The sequence below is a fragment of the Necator americanus genome, chromosome I, assembly GCF_031761385.1.
Source record: "Necator americanus strain Aroian chromosome I, whole genome shotgun sequence".
NCBI lineage: Eukaryota > Metazoa > Nematoda > Chromadorea > Rhabditida > Ancylostomatidae > Necator > Necator americanus.
Window position 1 is genome coordinate 24,369,036 of NC_087371.1, and position 19,280 is coordinate 24,388,315.

General features: G+C 40.0%; 3 protein-coding genes across 5 annotated transcripts; 2 read left to right on the forward strand and 1 right to left on the reverse strand.

Annotated features, from left to right (window-relative positions):
- Positions 1–538: 538 nt before the first annotated feature.
- RB195_006724 (uncharacterized protein) lies at positions 539–6,368 on the forward strand (the record flags this gene model as incomplete). Its single annotated transcript, XM_064179961.1, has 5 exons — positions 539–646; positions 4,537–4,619; positions 4,779–4,911; positions 4,998–5,105; positions 6,234–6,368. 5 exons carry the CDS (start codon positions 539–541, stop codon positions 6,366–6,368), a joined length of 567 nt encoding a protein of 188 aa, XP_064036874.1.
- Positions 6,369–9,521: 3,153 nt separating this feature from the next.
- RB195_006725 (uncharacterized protein) lies at positions 9,522–13,740 on the reverse strand (the record flags this gene model as incomplete). 3 transcript variants are annotated; one of them, XM_064179962.1, is made up of 10 exons in its annotated part: positions 9,522–9,622; positions 10,387–10,524; positions 10,629–10,734; positions 10,798–10,876; positions 11,074–11,153; positions 11,266–11,413; positions 11,930–12,015; positions 12,776–12,835; positions 13,463–13,578; positions 13,656–13,740. In XM_064179962.1, 10 exons carry the CDS (start codon positions 13,738–13,740, stop codon positions 9,522–9,524), a joined length of 999 nt encoding a protein of 332 aa, XP_064036876.1. The 3 variants fall into 3 exon arrangements, with proteins under 3 accessions (XP_064036876.1, XP_064036875.1, XP_064036877.1); XM_064179963.1 differs by lacking the exons at positions 10,387–10,524; positions 11,266–11,413; positions 11,930–12,015; positions 12,776–12,835; XM_064179964.1 differs by lacking the exons at positions 9,522–9,622; positions 10,387–10,524; positions 10,629–10,734; ... (2 more) ...; positions 11,266–11,413; positions 11,930–12,015 and having other exon boundaries at positions 12,716–12,835.
- A 155-nt stretch (positions 13,741–13,895) lies between these two features.
- On the forward strand, positions 13,896–18,209 carry RB195_006726 (uncharacterized protein; the record flags this gene model as incomplete). The annotated part of the gene is made up of 2 exons (XM_064179965.1): positions 13,896–14,096; positions 18,102–18,209. The coding sequence occupies 2 exons, from the start codon at positions 13,896–13,898 to the stop codon at positions 18,207–18,209; spliced, it is 309 nt and encodes a 102-aa protein (XP_064036878.1).
- Positions 18,210–19,280: the final 1,071 nt, after the last annotated feature.

Consider the following 19,280-nt stretch of genomic DNA (forward strand, 5'->3'; position numbering starts at 1 on the left):
CTTTGCGCGGCCATAGTACATTAGCTATCGCAATATGTTCTCCAAAGCATCGTGTAGCAATGCATGATGGTGTAGGATTTCACCGCGTTGCTATAATAGTATTTCGATCTATATGAGACTCTTGCACTCTTTCACCTTTGCTTGACATTACTTCTTCTAAACCCCTTATCTCCGTGATTCTTTCCCTGTTGAAGCTTTGCCATGGTGGTTTAAACGTACTTCGATCTTTCACGGTGCTAATGCGCTGTGGAATCCCACAAGTTTTGGAATGACATTGATTCCGTGACGTATTGCATGAATAGGGAACCACAGTATCGATTGGGAAATGGAATTTGGAGGTTGCTCGTCGCCACACATAGACCGCTCATTTTTCCTCCCTAAACATCGCACATTTCTTCCCTGTGGCGTTGGTGCTTAGCGCAACTAAGTATTTCTTCATTTTATATTTCATGCAGTAGTCGTTCTCTGTTAGGAATGCAATAATAGCTTTACAGTTTTTTTTTTCGTACTTAATTTTAATTAACATCTCATTCAGAATATGTGTGACGTTCGAGCGCAAAAGTCCGGGATCGCTCTCGAAGCACAACAGAAGATTCATGGAAAATATGATCGCGATCTTGCTGTTCAAATTCTCGAATGGGTGAAGGTAAGCTGTGTTAATTCCTCTCTTGGATATGTCTAGATGAGCCATGGCATTATCGATCTTCAAGAATTCATATCTAATATTTTTCCTATGAAATAATCTGTGGGTTCCAAACTAAAGTTCGATGACTTCATTTTATTTGTTTTGAAACTCGAAAATGTCTCTGTATGTTGTCTCCGAAACCGTAATTCTTCTTTCTTGTCATAAATAACTTTTTAGTTCCCATTCTCAGTTCAAGATAGGAAACAAAAGTATTGATAGAGATAGTTATAGTTACAGTCGAAGTTCTAGCTCATTCAATTTAGTCCAAAGAATAGCACTGAATGACGGTTCTTAGTTGCCGGTTATTATTCCTTTTTATTCCTGCCGCTCATCACTAGCGCTCTTAAATTCTTGGCCATTCCAGTTCTTCGTATCGGAACAGCACTTTCTTCTGGTCAACTGCCCTCAACCTTTCTCCTCACATCATAATCCTTTCTCTATGCATTTACCTCCGGAATAGTTTCTTCTGGACTTGTTCGAACTAAGGACATACATCCTGTGGGAGCGAGTGGTGTCAATATCAATGCGTGCAAACAAAGAGCGTGTGTGGTTTACGGATGACTCATCCTATTTCATGAATCACACCTAAACATTTTTGACCCCGTGAAATCCGTTTTTTTCTCTGCTATGTCTTTTTCTCTTTCAAGTGCTTTTAAGCATCTTTGGGGGTGATACGTTCGTTCATTGTTATCTCCAATTGGTAGTTTGTGTTCCAGGTAGTTGTTATGTTGTGGAGTTCGGTTTCTGGTCTAAAGATGTTGAACGTCGTTGAAATGTTCGATTAAGTGACAAATGGCTTCTCTATTTGAAAAGCAGAAAAGCATTTGAGGAGGCGATAGTTCATCAGTCAACATTCGTTATTGTAAATGGATAACTGATACAGTCGTGGCCCTAAAACTTAGGCGCTAGTATTAGAGGACCTGGGGTACAGGTTAAAGCTACTAAGAAGAAAGGAAGACAGAGCTGGAACTATTACTCCTTTAACTTTACTAATATTTGTAAAGCAGCTTACCAGAAGTGAATAGCTAAGTCATATAGTGTGGTACAAAAGAAAAACGGAATTTCTTCGCATGCAACAACTTCTATCCACACATTGATGTGTCTTCCCAAGATTATAATCTGAGGAGAGCCTTTGAATTAAGTGATGTAGCCTTTATGAAGGCTGTCGTGAATCCTCAAGAAATCGGATTCTTCGAGGCTCCATCTTCTATTCTTCTCTTTGGCCTACATGACATGTATCCTTGAAGACCAATGCTTAAGTTTTAGGGCCACTCAGCTATTCACTTCCAGTGATGACCTGTCGGTTGATAAACTATCACTCTCTCCAATGGAAAAGTGACACCGCACTTAAGTCACAAATGCCAAGGTCACTTGTGATTTAAAAACGGTTCTTCTGCCCTATGAAGGTTTTTTGCGATCAAAAGTTCCGTTCAATAGGAATACGTCAATTAACCAATCATGAATCAATTGTGGGTGGTTATAACAATAATAGTGATAAGACCCGAAGTAGAGTTCTCTTTCATAAAGAGATAAAGAATAAAGTTCCTGGCGTTAATCAATCCGCTTGGAATGCGCCACCACGTTCACTTCAATTCAGAATCGCTTGAGTTTCACGAACGTGTAACTGGTGTTTACAATAATTTGCGGGGGCTGGCCGTTGTGTCAAATCAGTGTTTTTATCCTCCCAATCCTCCCAGACAAGTCTGGTACCAATTTATTGACCCCGGAGGAATGAAAGGCTTGGTGAGCACTAGAGCGGATTCGAACCTCCGATCGACCGTGCACTCAGCGGAACCTCTAACCGCTACACTACAAAAGCCCAGTTCTTGTTCATATGGTTGGAAATTGCGAACTCTAGCTTCACCATTACCTGGCCGAGCCAGGTGCGGCGCTAGGCGACCGCGTGCGGTATCTCCATATGATGGTACATATGCCGGCACTCAAAAAAAAAGTCATGGATTACCAACGCTATCGTATGTTGTTTTGATTAGACCTAATAAAAAAATTCATTTCGATTCGACAAGAACTTATCTCCAAAAGCGTTAAAGGGGATGAACTACAAGCGAAGCCAGATTTATAGAACCTAACGAATGGGATGATTTAAGAGACACCAAGGAGAATAACTAGTGACGCGATGGCGGGTTAAAAGCATCAGAACACGAATCTGGAGTGGTACGGGTTTCGGGCAGGTAATGCCTATGCGGGGTCGTAGATAGTGGGGAAGATGGTGATCCCGTTCATCTCTCTCTGTATCAGTGTAAACGGACGACCCCGGGACGCTGTTTCTTACGACGGCTTCTGTTGCAATGCTCAACCATTGCGCCCCGCCCGCAACTCGTCCGAATGGGTTTTCAACGAATCACAGGCGAGAGGGCACAAGGGTGGCGCGCTGGAATAGAGGACGTCGTAAGAAACAGCGTTCCGGGGTCGTCCGTTTACACTGATACAGGGAGACATGAACGGAATTACCATCTTCCCCACAATCTACGACCCCGCATAGCCATTACCCGCCTAAAACCCGTACCACTCCAGATTCGTGGGCTGATGTCTTTGAAACAAAACAGCGCTTTAGCAGGTCTTAACATGTTGACACAAGTAACAACTTGAATCATGTGTGTTTAACACTGTTTTTCACGAGACGGCTATAGTTTCTGGAGCAGTATGCCCTAAGCTCGCCATGCAGTATATAGGATTGAGTGGATCAAATGCTCGTCATCGATCAGTTCGCTGCACCAACGCCGACTTTGATCACATCCGCCCTCACATCCACCATAAATAGTTTATTTGGTTGGATAAACGAGTTGAGCATGGTTTGCGCACATATGTTGCTGTCCAAGAAAGATTTATCCTTGGAAGAAGGCCTCACTCCCCTCCCCCCACACACATCTAACCGCATCAGTACTGGATATATCTGCCCGTGGAGCTGCTTAGTCCTGCAAAGAAGTACGTTGAAAACCAACTAAATCATATCAAACACTAGAAATGGAAAACAATGACACACTGACGGTTCCATTTTGCACGGGTGCGCATCAGGCGAGTTAATTGGGTGACAAGACAACACTAGTTGAGACAAGTTATGACAGAAAGCTTGACCAGTGATCTAGGAACTCCAAAATGCAATGAAGTGAGCAACCAGAGGACAGCTTGAAGTTTCCAAATCCCACTCCCACGAAAGGAAAAAATGTCATATACATACGGTACAAATACATCTCATATATTCTTCTACGTAACAAAACAAGGTATTTCACGGCAGGACTCGTTGATAGTGATTGTGCTTACATAACTACTAGATTCCAACTCTTCTTTGAAACCCACCACTAGGTCGTTGATCCTTTGTCGGCGGATTCGGTCCCTCCTTCACACATCTTTTATAGTAGTCATATATTTATATGTGTTTTATTATGAACACATTTGAAATGTGTCCATCAGTTTGCGGTAACTTGTCTTAATTTTTCTTGTCTTGTCGCCTGCGCACAATTTGTTCTGGTACTTCCTGACCGCCCCCCCCCCCATTCTGCACATGTTGCGGAAGCTTTGTAACATTGTCTTGATTGTGCTACTATGTCATACTACGTGAACAGAGTGAATGTGAAGTGGTTTGACAGAAAAAGAGTCGCGGCTGTTTCTAAAAAATTTGGTTATCTCTATAGTACTAGCCGTGTAGTCGATTCATATCAAATTCTTATAGAACGCTTAGCTGCAGCTCCATTCTTGGCTAGCACTCAATAACTCAAGTTGACTGTCACTGCTCTAGCTTTCTTATCTTTTAGCAGCTCTCTGGTAAATTCTCATTCTTCTTGTATCTGAATAAATGTTTCTCAGACTATGCGCTACTAGTATTTAAAATTTAGTCTGTTACTGGCGAGGATTTTAACACTGATGGAAGTGTGGAGAACTTTTGCAGTCTCTTCAAAGATGGAACACTTTTGTGCAGGTATCTTTTATGCTGCTTATTTTGTCGATATTCATCGCGTGCACTTCGAATGTTTGTCCTCGAAAGAAGTGTGGAGGCTCTCTTCCTTTTCAAAAATCAGTTATCGTTGTTGCAGTCGTTCACGTCTCTTCCAGGCCAAATGATTTTATTTTTGTATAGACTAGCTAACAGTCTGCAGCCTGGTGCAGTGAAAAAAATCAACTCCTCGGCAATGGCGTTCAAGCAGATGGAAAACATCGCCTTCTTCTTATCTTTTGCTGAGAAGCACGTTGCTAAGCCGGAACTTTTTCAGGTAATTTGTGTTTGGTGATGATTGACAAAGATATCTTAAACCAGAAGGCTTCATTCTCTAGAATTGTTGTTTTTGTCCATTTTTAGACGGTCGACTTGTACGAGGCGCAAGATCCCAACACTGTTCTGGTTTGTTTGTCGTCACTTGCTCGAAAAAGCGAAAAGTTATTTGGAAAACCAGGACTTGGACCGAAGGTGAATTTTGGACTGTTTTAGATGCTAAAAAGTATGAGAATTCATTACCATCATCAACAATCATCACTAAATGCGTTAAATATTGCTGAGACGAACAAAAATGGAAGTTGTATCGCTTGAGTGGATAACTCGCTTTTGATTTCGAGTGGTTTTGTTTGGAAGATTGGATGGTATTTGATTTCCCTATGCTTACAATTATTCAAAGATCATTCCTTGAATATAGTTTGAAATAGTTCCATACTTCGCTTTTATTTCTGAATATCACACGTTAGTATTAGTGAGGCAACGACATCAATAGTTTCAAAAGGTGATAGGTTGTTGTGTAAAGCGAAGTATAGAACGAGATTTTTTTTCCGAAAACTGCGCTTTTTTTCTCTAATGCATAATCTAGAATTTGGTTTTTCATGTTCGTATGTAACCTGTAGGAAACTCTCATGTTGGGAAAAAATGCTTTTCTGTGTATTTTTGAAAGTTACGACCTTCGATTTCTTTGATTTTTAAAACTGCAGTACTGTGCGAATGGTAAAAATCGCCTAGACATAATTCGATCCGCGATTAGTCGAAATGTATGACTTCGACTTTTGCCGAAACTTTCCGCTTATTCTGTTTATAAGCAAATTTCCTTACTGACCTGCACTAATCACAATCAAGGATAAGCTTGGTGAGTGAATATGACTGAAACCTTGCTGAAAGCTCCCACCTCTCATTTCACACACGAATTTTTTGAACCTTCATGACGCGCGTTTTCGAAAAATCTTGGTGAAATGCTGATAACCTCGAGCAACTTCGTCTTTTTTGATGTTACCTATACAAAGTTTGTTTTTAACACTTGCTGTGCCAGATGTGTGTTATCCTTTTTCGTTTGACTTCAAATATTGCATGATATGTTAGCAATTTGTGATATCTAGGTACAATGTTAGCAGAAAGAAAGGAATTCTTCCTAACATTCGTGAATTTGATCCCTGCATAAAATTTCGAAAATAAGGATTGCGTTGGTTTCCGTATATCAGTGTATCATTGCTGTATCACCACTGCTTATCCAGTGCAGGATAGGTCTTTTTCAAGTTCTACTTATCTGACCGTTTTTTTAGAACGTTGAGAATTGTTTTTGAATTGATCCAATTCTAGGAGTCTGAGGGAGAAAGGCGGGAGTGGACCGAAGAGCAGCTGAAGGCCGGTCAGAATGTGATCGGGCTGCAGATGGGTAGCAACAAAGGTGCTACCGCCAGTGGGCTGAACTTTGGTAATACGCGACACATGTAATCACGTATTCTCCGCCACATAAAGCTCTGCTTTTTGTCTTTTCCGCCTACCCACACTTCCATTTGACGTCGCCAATTTTAATTCATAAACATTGCTTTTTTAATCAACAGATTTTTTTATTTAAATTACCGGTGTAATTTCCTGTTCTAATTGCATATCCTGCCCTTTTATCATAAACCCAACTTTCTCATTCGAATCTTAGTTCAAGTAAAATGAAGAATAAAGTTTTTTTTTTCTCTGTTGGAATTTGTTTTGTGATCTGTACTGATGGTTAGTCTCCTGCAAAAATATCTTGAAGTCCATTCGTTATTTTCATTTGAAATCTGTATTCCTGAAGTCTCAAACTTCTAATGGGCAATGAGGTACTCTGGGTTCGATTTCTCTTTCTAAAGCAGATAAGGAGAATGAAATAATTTTTCCAGAAAAAAAAACGCTTAGACCTCGAAGTACCTGAGACGTGAGGAATGGGGATGGTGCACTTTAAAGAGAAAACAAGGAGTGATGGACTTTGAACAGAAATGCGGCGGCTTGAACTGTACGGAGAGTTGGCAGTAGGAATGCGTGGAAAAAAAACTTCTGGAAAAAAAGAAATTGAGAAAAAAATTCTGAAGAAGACACTGAAATGGGAAAAATATGTACTTTTACTAGGATCTGCTGATAGCCGATGGAAGTTACGAAGGAGATTCTTGTGTGCACAGCAGTAGTAAGCAGATCATTTGGTCGTCATAGTATTCACGTGTAAAACATTTACATGTTTTTATGTAAAAATACTTATTATGTCCATTATTATTACTTACCAGTTTGAACGCCCGGATAAAGCCGGACTCCAGACTTCTTGTGGTACTCGTTTCGCTTGCTTTCAGTTCTATGAAGATTCAAAGTACTGCCATCTTCCGTCACGTTAAATTCGGATATTCCCAACAGCGCTTATTTCGTTCTCTTTTCTTTAATTTAAATGTAGACGAAATATTTCACAGTTTTCTTCCTGAGTTCTACATTAGGAGAATATTGGGACTTGATTTTACACCTATATTCTTTCGATACTGACTCAATTGAAAAACACTTTTCAAAGTATGAGTTCTTTTCCTCTTTTTTTTCCAAATATTTAGCATAGAATGACGAACTGACATAAAATGAACTGAACATCATTACCGTACGGACAAGGATAATGTTCAAGGACAGGTCACGTGAATTGTCCGCTACTATTTAAGCAGCCGTTTGCATGTGTTTCCTTATCCTGAAGGAAGTGTGTTAGCAACCTGACACGAACGTGCAAGGAGACGCACACTGAGAAGCACAAAGCGTGGGACGAAACACAGTCAGCCTATGAAACTGTTCGCAATGTCTCATTTAGCTCTAGAAAAATGCAATTAGAATTATTGGGCGGCACTGGTGCAGCAGTGCGTACTATATCGATGCCAGGAGACCCGTCCCACTCTACTTTACCGGTTTGCTGTGCCGGCACACCAATTCGACGCCGTTGGATCCTCTGCCTCTATTTTGGAATTTCGTTTCACACACATACACACCTGACAGACTAAGAACGTTATTATATAGCATGATTTTTATGTCCGTTATATATGAATTCCCCACATATTTACAGATAACGCTAAGGAAATAATTATAACAATCTCGAAAAATAGGAGTCTTTTCTGTTGGTACTTGTTGATAATCAACTTTTAAATGAGTTCAGTAGGATCTTTGATTTATAAAGAGATCTCCAAAAATCAATGTTTGATCCCTTCACGAGCAATTCGGAATATTGGGCAGAAATCGGATATCACATACGATAAGCATCAATTCTTCAACAATTTGCGACTTCGAAAAGCAGACATCTGATTGGAAGCATCAGGATTGAGGTGGATTTTCACTAAAACCTTGTACTCTGCGTAATCACAAACTTATTTATTCTGCAGCAGGATTTCTACAGCTTTTTTTCTGCAGTGTCCTAACTGACTAGGTTCGTTGTGGACATCTGTACAAAAGGAACAATGCTGAGATCAATCAGAATGGCAAAAATACAAAGAAGAAGGCATACAAAAATGAAAAGATAAAAAAACTGACAATTCAATCTAAGAGTGGATCATATCTATATGTTCGTCTCTAGTATAGTCGGGTCAAAACGGGGCACATGCGTAAGTTGCGCTCGAAGCGGCGCGGTTGTGATGGCGGTTGGAATCGGGGTGGGACCATTGCGAACTGAAGGAATGGTGCTAGCAAAGGTCCCCACTCGATCCTAACCGCTACGCTCTAACGCACCGCTCCAAGCACGACCTCCTACGTAACGCAGCGTGGTTCCCGTTTCGACCCTACTACTACTAGTGTTAATCTAATGTTACGTGACAATGCTAAGCCATCTAAAGTTAGTTAAAGGCATCACCTCACGAATCTGAGGTGGTACGAATTTCAGGTGGAGTATTCGTATACTAGATCGTAGATTATGGAGAGAGGGGTGATCCCGTCCATTTCTTCCTATTTGCCGTAAAAAACTGCCCGGAAGACACGGCTTCGAGCGTTCCGGCGCGCTATTTTCTACGACGAGTTCGATTGGAGCGCGCCAGCGGCGTGCACACGCCGCATATTCCGGGCCGTTTTTTACGCCATTTGGCAAGAAATGGACGGAATCATCCTTCTTTCCATAATCTAGGATCCCGTATACGAATACTCCACCTGAAGACGCCTCAGAATCGTGGGGCGATGCCTTTAACGCTAAGATAGTAAAAAAAGAAACAGTACCGCATCAGAGAAAAGAGGAACCTGAAGCGTTTATCACAATCAATTTTACGCAAGAATTAAAAATGTGCGCCTACCAAAATCAGGCGCGCAAATATACACATCCAGTCGGGACTGAATATGCTCAATCGGGTGAGCGCAACAAGTCTTTAATTGGTGCAAAACAGGGAGAACAAAGGTGATGTCAAGCGCACAAGAGCGTGCGTTGCGGTAGATGCGTCGTAGTCACTCGGATGGACATATTTGGTAAAACAAGCTCAGTATAAGATTGAAGGCTACGTCTGTGTGTAGTCTTGCTACCAATACCTATTACGCCTATTATTTTTTTTTGTTTCTTATTATTATTTCTTATTATTCACATACTCACGTGTAAGCCTTAATTAATACTATGGAAAATGCTCTGCTGAACCGATAAGTCCCTTAATTATTTTCGGATTTGCACGAGGTTTCCATATGGCGATTCAGGTAGCTGCGCAGAGCGAAACGTCGACCACAACTTTTGCAGGAGTACTTCTTTTCGCCTGAAATTGTAATTGCATTCTACTGTAGATTTCAACACAGTTTCTTCAATGATCCTATAGGAATTGAAAAGCAGAAAGAAAATGAAAGAAGGAGAGTAGAAATGAATAGTTACTGATGTTATTTGAGAGTAGATCAGTACGAAATTTCAAAAATTTTCCAAGATTTCTAGAAGTATTCACATGCTGCCAGTAAAAATCCATGTTGTTTTGAGGCTATTATGCAGAACAAAGTTTGCGAACCCTTATGCATTTGTCAACGTACTCCCTCACATCTAAGTTAAAGGGAGGGAAAAAGGGCTTAATTTAAATAGAGTGATTTCATTATATCTCCTTTTTGTGCAGTTGATCGTATTTTCATTAGCATTGGTAATCACTGAAATTTGAAACTGGAGCCTTAAGCCGACCCCATCCTGAGATTTATTTTTATGAAGAGTCGAACTTTCATAATAGCATTTTTAAGAAATACTGCACGAAGCAATTCCACTAACGAACAGCAGTCATTGAGAACTCAGCTGCACGTGCATCGGCAGGGACATTTTGTGTTCTTATGCGAAATTTCAAAAGAATTTGTTGAGACAAATAGTGCTAAAGCATCCTATAAAGTCAAAAATGTTGGATATTTCTCTCGGATTCAATATAATCAAAACAGCAGCAATGCGTCCAGTAAAAGATGAAATCTGCAGCCAAAAAAAAAAGAAGTTACTAATAGTCCCTTTTTTAGCCTAATTTCTTCTAATAATTCCTCTATTTTCACTTCAGAATACCTGAAATTCTACGAACAAAGTTAACGGACGGACGAAAAACTCTTGCAAGAGCTCGTTCTACCATCAATAATTTGCATGTATTGAGCAACGCTTTGACAACATGATGATCATAATCCTGGGCTCCTCGGCAAGACTTTGCTTAAGACTTAGTAGTCATGTTCGCATCCATCATAGCACGATGTCGGGACCACAAGTGATTACGAATGAAGTGAGGCGGACAACGGCAGATTACTGCGACGAACCTGTATGAGTAAGAATATGTGCCCTCAAGTTGCTCCTATCCGCGAAACTTTTTCCACAATGTGCACAACCGAATGGACGTTGACCAGTGTGAGAACGTAGGTGACCCTGGAATCATTCACTTCATTTTTGCTCCGGTATCTGGAAATACGTTTCATTCGCGAAACATACCTGTAACAACCACAGCCTTGAGAATACTTTTCCGCAAATCTCGCATTTGTGGTTGGCTTTGTGAGTCAGGATGTGCATACTGGAATGTGCATAAGCCAATTTATTTCACATTTTTTTTATGAGGTCTTAGTTCACAGTTATGGAACACTCGGTATCCTAATTGGCTATGATTCTCGCAGCTGATATTCACACCGGTTGCGCAAACGTGTTATCCTATTGCATGACCTCCCAGGTGCATCATAAGGTGGTCGCTAAACGATCTAGCAATGTGCCTACCTCAACGCTGGCATACTCACGTAGACTCGATCGCAATGAGGGCACTGCTTAGCATGTTCACTGTCCAAAGGACGATGTGTCTGAAAAGTTCGTTTTTCTTCTCTTAGATCCCATCGGTCCTAATTTACTTCAACTACAATAGTATTCCACATTTAAAAATTAGTAGCACCTGCTTGTGTCTGCTGAGGTTACTTGTTGTTGCATAAGATTTCCCGCATTGATCACAAACACATCGTGAGTCGGAGAATCTGAAGTGTAAAGTACGTTTGTTGCATCCTGGTGATATGGTTTGGAGAAAATGCTATGGACGTATTTTTCCAATTTTTTATAAAGACGTTTTCTGCAAATACTTGCATTAGAATCACAAATACACAACATTTCTTTCCAAAATCTCTTCTGAAAAATTTGCAGCATTGCTAGATAGTTTCATGAGATCAGTTCCTTAAAAAAATGAAAATGACTAGTACAGTACTAGTGAATGCACCCATCACTCCAAAATTATCAATTATTTTTTCGTAGACCTGGAAATGTAAAATAGGGGGGAAGAAGGCTAAAAACAGGGCTAAAACATTCTTGGCAACCCTCTAAAAAAAGAAAGATTGCACCAACGGAAATAGTTTACCCTGGATTTTGTTCCAAAATTTTCCATTAAAATACGAAAATACCATTTGCAAATCACTTCCTACTTCAGAAATAGCAATATTTATTTTGAAATGGTACTGTATCAGTCGAAATTTAGTAGTCTTTATAATATGAGGAAGAATAGCAGATTGTGCTATAAGCCATAAATATTCTTCGTCCTCTCACTAGATCCACAATATTATTTAAGAGCAAAGATTGTTAGTAAGTTGCCTACTTTCGCGTGTTCTTCGTTCGCCCATCGGATACTTCGAGAGCATCGAGTGTGTACGTCGTCACGTCCGAATCGGGGGTATTCGAGTTCTGAAAACCTAGATTTTCTTGCCATGTTTTAAATTAACATTGTTCTTCCATTTATTATAGACTGCAGATAAAAAAACAAGTTATTTGGACAGTATATAATATAACAATATAGTACATATACGAGTAAAAAAGCATCATGATAAGAGTAGATTAATGAATGAAGATGAAGAAGATGTTTCTCTTATGAAGAATTTCTATGAAATATTCGAAAATCTGACTTCTATTTTCTCACCGATAAGTAGTACTAATTAGTAGTATGGATGGTCAGATAATTGCTATCAGTTATTTATCTTATTGTGTATTTTTATGCACTACTTCTTCAGTATCCACTATTTTTTATATCTGTATATTAACCCTTTTTCACTCCCTCATCCCTCTTCCTTCTTGCAGCTGTTAGTCGTTCTAAGAAACATTTAAAATAAAACTCAGTACATCAACCTCTCCCAAGTAAACTCTTTAGCTCTTTCCAGTAACTTTATAACGTTCCCAATTTTCATCTTGAAAAAAAACCCAACTTTCGCTATGTTTCACTCTTAAGATTCAAGAATACGTAAAGGATTTGAAGAGAGTCTCGTCGAGATATCGGAAATGTTTCTTCTATATTTTTCTTCCTTTTTTCTTTAGACACAAGAGAAAAAAGAGCGGAGCAGGTAGCATTTTCGACGACATGTGATTTTTTGTTTCTCTGCGAATATTAACACTACATGGATCTAACATAGCCGCTTGTTTCATGGTCGCTAAGAGCGATTGTTTCCTCTACCTGCTTCTCTTCGCTTTCCGGTCGCAGCAGGTTGTCGATCGAGAACGAACATTGCGTTTTCTGAAAATAATAGCAGTGAGAATAAATGTCAGAATAAAAACACTATTTCGTAAGAATATTATGCTATCATTTATGCCTTAACTAAGCCTAATAGCCGTTAAGGATTACACCATCAGAGCATCATGCAACATTACTAAATTCAAATAAAAGAAAAAGCAAGAATATTTCAAGAAGAAGAACATTGCCTTGAGTGCACTTGTTATTTCATTTAAGTTTTTGTTTACCAATAGATCCGAAACACCAGAAAAAAAAACATTCAGATTAGGAAAAGATCTGCTTTTTTCAACTTTAAAGCAATTAGTTAGAAAGCCGCCAGAAGATCAAAATACACGCCCACAACATAAAATGAGCTGGCCTTAAACTAAGTCCTTTCGTGTTTCGTGAACAAATTTACGAGAAGAGATAATTTCCAGAAGTTAGAAAGAAAGCAGCATGTAAAAGAGTATAGACTGAAGTACATATTTTTTTCGCCTAGCTTGAAAAAGCTGAAAAAAAAACAAAATAGGGAAATAAATAAGTAAATAAATATGTTTACAACACTCAATACCTTGCAGATACTTCGGGAAGAAGGTTATCAATTGAATCTATGGTAAACGAAGGGTCAGAAACTTATGTGAATGTACTTACATGCTCCTCATTTTCTTCTACTTCTTCTTTCACTTTGTTGTTTCTTTGAAGAGAAGTGAACATATTTTGCAGATGGGCATTCATAAACATGTATAGTTGAGCATTAAAGGGCACCCCTAAAATCTTTTGATTAAGGGGTTCTGTAGTGTTTAACATTTATTGACAGCTGATGCTTAGGAGCTTATGAACGAACCAAAGTTTTGCGGTGGAGTCGAAATCGAAGGCTGCGCTAAGGCGGAGAGCATCGGTGAGCTGAGAATCTCCTGTAGCGAGAACATGTTGCAAAAGTGGAGCTGTTGCCTTTCCAGATGCACAGCAACAATGGGGGCGTGGCCCAGAGCTCATATCTCATTGGAGCGATTGAGCAGAGGGCGGGGCGTCTAGACGCATCCCTGACAAGCTACCGTCTACCGCCGTTTACTCACCCGGAAGCATGGCCTTCGTTTTCAACCTGACTCCTGAATGTGGCGGTGAGCCCAGCGCGAAGGTCCTCTATGGTGGTCCTCGCGATAAGTGCTGCTCTATTAAACATAGTGGATGCAACACGGGATTCAAGTGGATGCTTCATCCTCGAAACAAATGCTCCTCCAGTCCGCTGGACAATGGATTCGGCGGAGCTTTCGACACTGAAAGGGTTAGGATCGTCTAGGCTACATGGGAAAAGAGAAGTGAAGATGTCATTTTCGATATTTACTCTGGTAAAATATGTTCAGGGTCCATGATGCGATTGCACACATACTACGTGTTCGGTGATATGTTGAATAGGGTCCAGCAGCAGGTGTCTGCAAGGTGGTCCTTGTTACATCCCAGAAACACTTGATTGCGCAATAGCGCGCTATCCGATGATAGAGAAATGACTCAAGAAGACCCGGAAAAGTAACTGGAACTTTTCATATCATTGTCATATTTCTACTACATGCATTTGCAAAGAAAATTGAAATATTTTACTATGAAGAGTCCTAGCTAATTACTTAGAAAGGGTAGGAAATTAAGAGCTTCGATGAGACTCTTGTTCTTCAACAGTGATATTTCAACTATCTGTTCAAGTTGCAAGTAGTCTTATTTTTTTCGACAATGTGGCACCTCACACTTCGCCGAGACTGGGTACCGTATTACCGCTCCCGGAAATGCGTCATCTGGTAGCTGACCCTCGCCGACCCCTGTTGCGTAACCGCGCCAACAAAAGACATCAACACCTGTTCTTGGATCGAAAGCATGAGGATCAGTTGATAGGGTCGTGTTCATGGAATCGTAGTGTTGGGACATGATTTTACGCCTACGCGCTCAGGGGAGGGGGGGGGGGGAAGGTTCACTCAAGAGGGCGTTTATTTTCTGCTGTTCCGAAAAAAAAGTGATAGTAAGTGGAGAGGACAGTGAAGAAAAAACTCTTTATCTTGGGTAATCAATATTTGAGTCTTCGTAGATGTTTTTTCTTAATCCTTTTCCTTCTTCTTGTTCTAATGTTATACGTTTATTGTTGTTAACAAATTTAGGATTAGAACTAGAAGTCAGACTTCAAGAAAATCTCTCTTATCGCATACATTATGAACGATTCTCAACCTTTTCGTTCTGGAACTACATCCATCCACATTCGATGCTGATATGATATGTACCGTAAATAAGCGTTATTCTTGGCAAACCGATTCTGTTAACCCTATGTAATTTGAAAGAAATTTTGAAACAAAACCGTATCATTTATATCTAAAGTGCAAAAAAAAAGCCATCATGAGATTTGGTAGGATGCTAAGTAGCTGTACTACAATATGGTAAGGTTTCCGAGTTTGTAGTGGAAAGTCGTCAGTATGCCCACTGAAAATCGTAGTAATTCAACTTATAAAAAAAGAACGTCGCACATTTCTACAGTATATTTTATACCAGTACTACAGGTATCACCTCCTATTATATTTAATTTATTTAAATAATATTTGAAAAGGCAATGCACACTGAGAAATGTACAAAGATTTGAAGGCAGTTGTTTTTGAACCAATTCTTCGGCACTGGAGATTTCTGCAAACTTCCATTAAATCCTGCATTTTCTGAATAAATATGTATTTGGTATGTTATGTATTTGGTATACATGAGGTATAGTTAAAGTGACCTCTACAAACTGAGTTTTGGAATACAGCGGTTCTATTCACGATCCAGAAACTACCACGAGGCAACAGCCAGGTGCCCGCAGTGACCTGTTACGTAACGTTGATCGCTGGAAATTACACATTACCAAGCGGCAAGGTGCACGTCTACTGATTGACTCAGCTGTCATAAGATACTTTCCAATAACTCTCTTCCCACTTAAAATGACATTTCTACGGTAACGTATCGGGGTTTGATCTTCAAAGTGCTTTGAGTGCCTGAGCATTCGCATATGGCAAGCTGTCAGATGCTATCTATGCGTTTCTCGTCGAGACACCCCGGGGACACCGCCCTTTGATGACATAATCTATTCAGAAACACATCAAAGCCTCACGTCGACATCAGTTTCCGTTCTACATGAGAGGCATGTGCCTAATCGAGCATTGTTTTGAGATTCGAAAGGGTCCCCTCTAATTATTGGAGATGATACAGCGGTTTTTTTTTCTTATTCCTATGAGTTTCCATGTACTGTATGTATTACTAGAACTGTACTACTAATAGTCGTTAGTAGGACTGAAGACGGTGGGTAGGAATGCAGAACCTAGCAATGTTACCTCAGTACATGTCAATGGTGGTCTTTATTTCCGCGATGTATGTAGCCTCATACGATCCACAAAAATCCGAAAAAAATGATATTTCATACTCAAAAAAGTAGAAAAAATAACAGTTCTCTAACTATCGAACCTCGTTTTCTTATATTTTATTTAATCACATTTTCAATTTTGAATTTTCAATGCAAATTTTTTTGAAATCACAACCTTTTAATTCCTACACTTTTTCGTTCCGTTGTCAGTATTAAGAGCACTCTGCTGACGTTTTCTCAGCACAAAATAAAAGAAAAAAGAAAAAGAAGTAAAAAATTAGTGGAAATAATCGATAGAATATCCTTCCACTTTTGAGATTCTTCTGTGCAACTGCTTTGCTAAAACTAACTAATCAGATCTGAATATAAGCGCATTCGGGGTTTTTACGCTTTCAGGCCGCTCACGATCGACATTAAGATTGCTTACACAGAAGTTCTCAACTGAGCGATGATCTACATCTCGTTCAAGAAATGGAGGAAGGTAAAGCACTATATAGTTTTTAAGCTTCCTGTGAAACAGAACAACTATTATCTGGAGTACTATAGCAAAGGAAAGTTTTTTCCTGAACAATCCTCCCGAGTAAGCAAGTACTACTTGCACTCAAGGATTTGTGCCTTTCTGGAATTCTGCTGCCACCGATCCTATCCGAACGATCGATCGACCACGTGTGATTATTGTTGTGCCAGGATCTAGGATCTTCTTCATCTCTTGTCATAAAGGTGAAAGTGTCATCCGACAACTGTGTGTGGAAGAAATGGTATTTCGCCTACGGTAATCCTGTCGTAGCTTCCTTAGATCTGTTCCATGAAAGTGACGCAACTCTCACTCATGTGCGACAACACCAGCGTCCATAATTTTTTTTAGCATACAAGAAATACACACAGCTATCAGGGCATCTCAACAAAAACTACAAAATTCAAAATGTTAACGCTACCGTAAACATGTGTGGTATTTGGGCTGATTTACTATAATCACGCATCGAGCACGATACACTGCTTCAATAACCATCGCTAGGTTACGGTAGAGAATAGGCAACTGTAAACGTCGCCAATCAAAGTGCGAATCGTCATTAATTGATGGGTTTTGCACGGGGAAAATTCGCCTCATGTAATGCTTTGCGCAACGCAACTGGCACAATGCCATCTGCTTCATGAAAAATTAGGCATGGGCCGTGCGGTGGGACGCAGACTTTCTCAAAACATACGACGTAGCTCTTTCCCTGCCTTTGTCATATAAAGATGAGCCAAAGAAACAGATATCTGATTGAGAGATAACTGTTTGAGTACTGGCTGAGAAGTTCCAGTCAAGACTGGAGCGCTTCAACATCAAAAACTACATCCGTTACCTGTATTGTGCAAATGCACCGCTTATCTTAAATTTTTGACTCGACTGTACATAAATGCAGTCTAATTAACCTAGTCCGGAGTAACTAATCCTAATAATAAAAAGGATAGAGGATAAAGTCACTGGCGTAACAATCCACTCGGGATGCGCCAATGCGTTTTACTGGAATTCGTAATCGTTGAGGTTTTGGAACGCGTGTTCGCGTATACAATGACTTGCGGGGGCCGGCCGATGATCAAGTCAGTATTTTTTATCCTCCCAGACAAGTCTGGTACCAATTTATCGAAACCAGAGGGATGAAAGGTTGGTGAGCACTAGGGCGGATTCGAACCCTCGACCATGTGATTACAACGGACGTCTAACCGACTGCGCCACACCCACCTAATCCTAATAATATCAACCGTAATTATCGGGAAACAACGTTTGACTCCGTCACTTTACCCCCTTCAGTTGCTTTTCTAGCAGTAAATATTTTCGTTTTAGAGTAGAATCAAAACGACATGAAGGGACCAGAGTCAAGCGGGGTGATGGGACACGATCCCCTCGAATACATCCCCGATATATTGAGATTGTTTCAGAGTCGGAAAATGGCCGAAGAACAAATGCCAAATGTGAAATTCGGTGGCCTACAGAAGCGAAGGCAACAATGTGATAACGGGACGAGTGCAGGTTCGATACCTCGCTGAGTAAAATTTTTGCAAAAAAGTTAGAAATTTAAAGCTAAAGATTCTAAAAGATAAAGAATTAAAACAAATTATACGTAGCTTTCAGCAGTTTAGAAATCGATCTAGTAGGAATCAAAGACCAAAAAACTCAGCTTCTGTGCACGTTGTTATGACAGGAAGATAAGAGAACCAAGAAAAATATTTTAGGTAGTTTTTTATCTGAAAAGGATGAAAAAACTATATTTTTCCAATCTTTTTCCGTTCAAAAATTCGGAAGAACGGAGAAGCCCTGAACATCGTGTGATATGTATCTGGTACGGAAATTTCTCGTCTTGAATTTACTTTTGCGATTTTGGCAAGTTTCAGACACAAGAAAAATAAAAAACACATCTAAATTTCAGAATAAAAAACTGGTAGGTAGCAAAAAACAGCAATATAATGCACAAATCTTCTTCTGCGAAGTACTACAAAAAAACATTTCTCAAAGTGCTTTTACTACGAAGTTATTCGCGATCTCCCAGACCTAACAATGTGTGCGGAATTTGAGCTTTTCTGCTCATTAATGCTCATGCTGCTTGATCCACGTTTGAAAAACTGCAAACTACCCATAACCGAGTTCTTCATCTTTCAGGAATAGTTTCAAGTTTCTATCTCTTTTGCGAAACTTTGGTTCAGCGGGATGTGGGACCTGCGTTGTCCCAATATCAAGTTGTCAACACGTCGTACATCTTCAGAACAAAATGTTGATGCTTCCATATTACTGCCCTACGTCTGAAACTTGATATAATACTTTGTAATGTATGTAATTATTTAATGCTACTTAATATTTTGTCCTTGTTATCGTGCTACTCTCCATTTACTACTGCTTACTGCACACTTCCCCACACCTCCACGCTCCCATCGTTTCCAACGCCCTCCGTTTACAACCCCGAATGGAAGAATTTCTTTTTTGATTCTTGCGAGGGCGGGGGAGGCCTGCTGAGATCATTCCTTTCTTCAGTTCGTGATGGTCCCAGCTCGATTGAATCCCTATCCCAACAGCGCCGCTTCTAGCGCAGCCGCTTATCGAAGCGCACTGCACAAAATTCCACA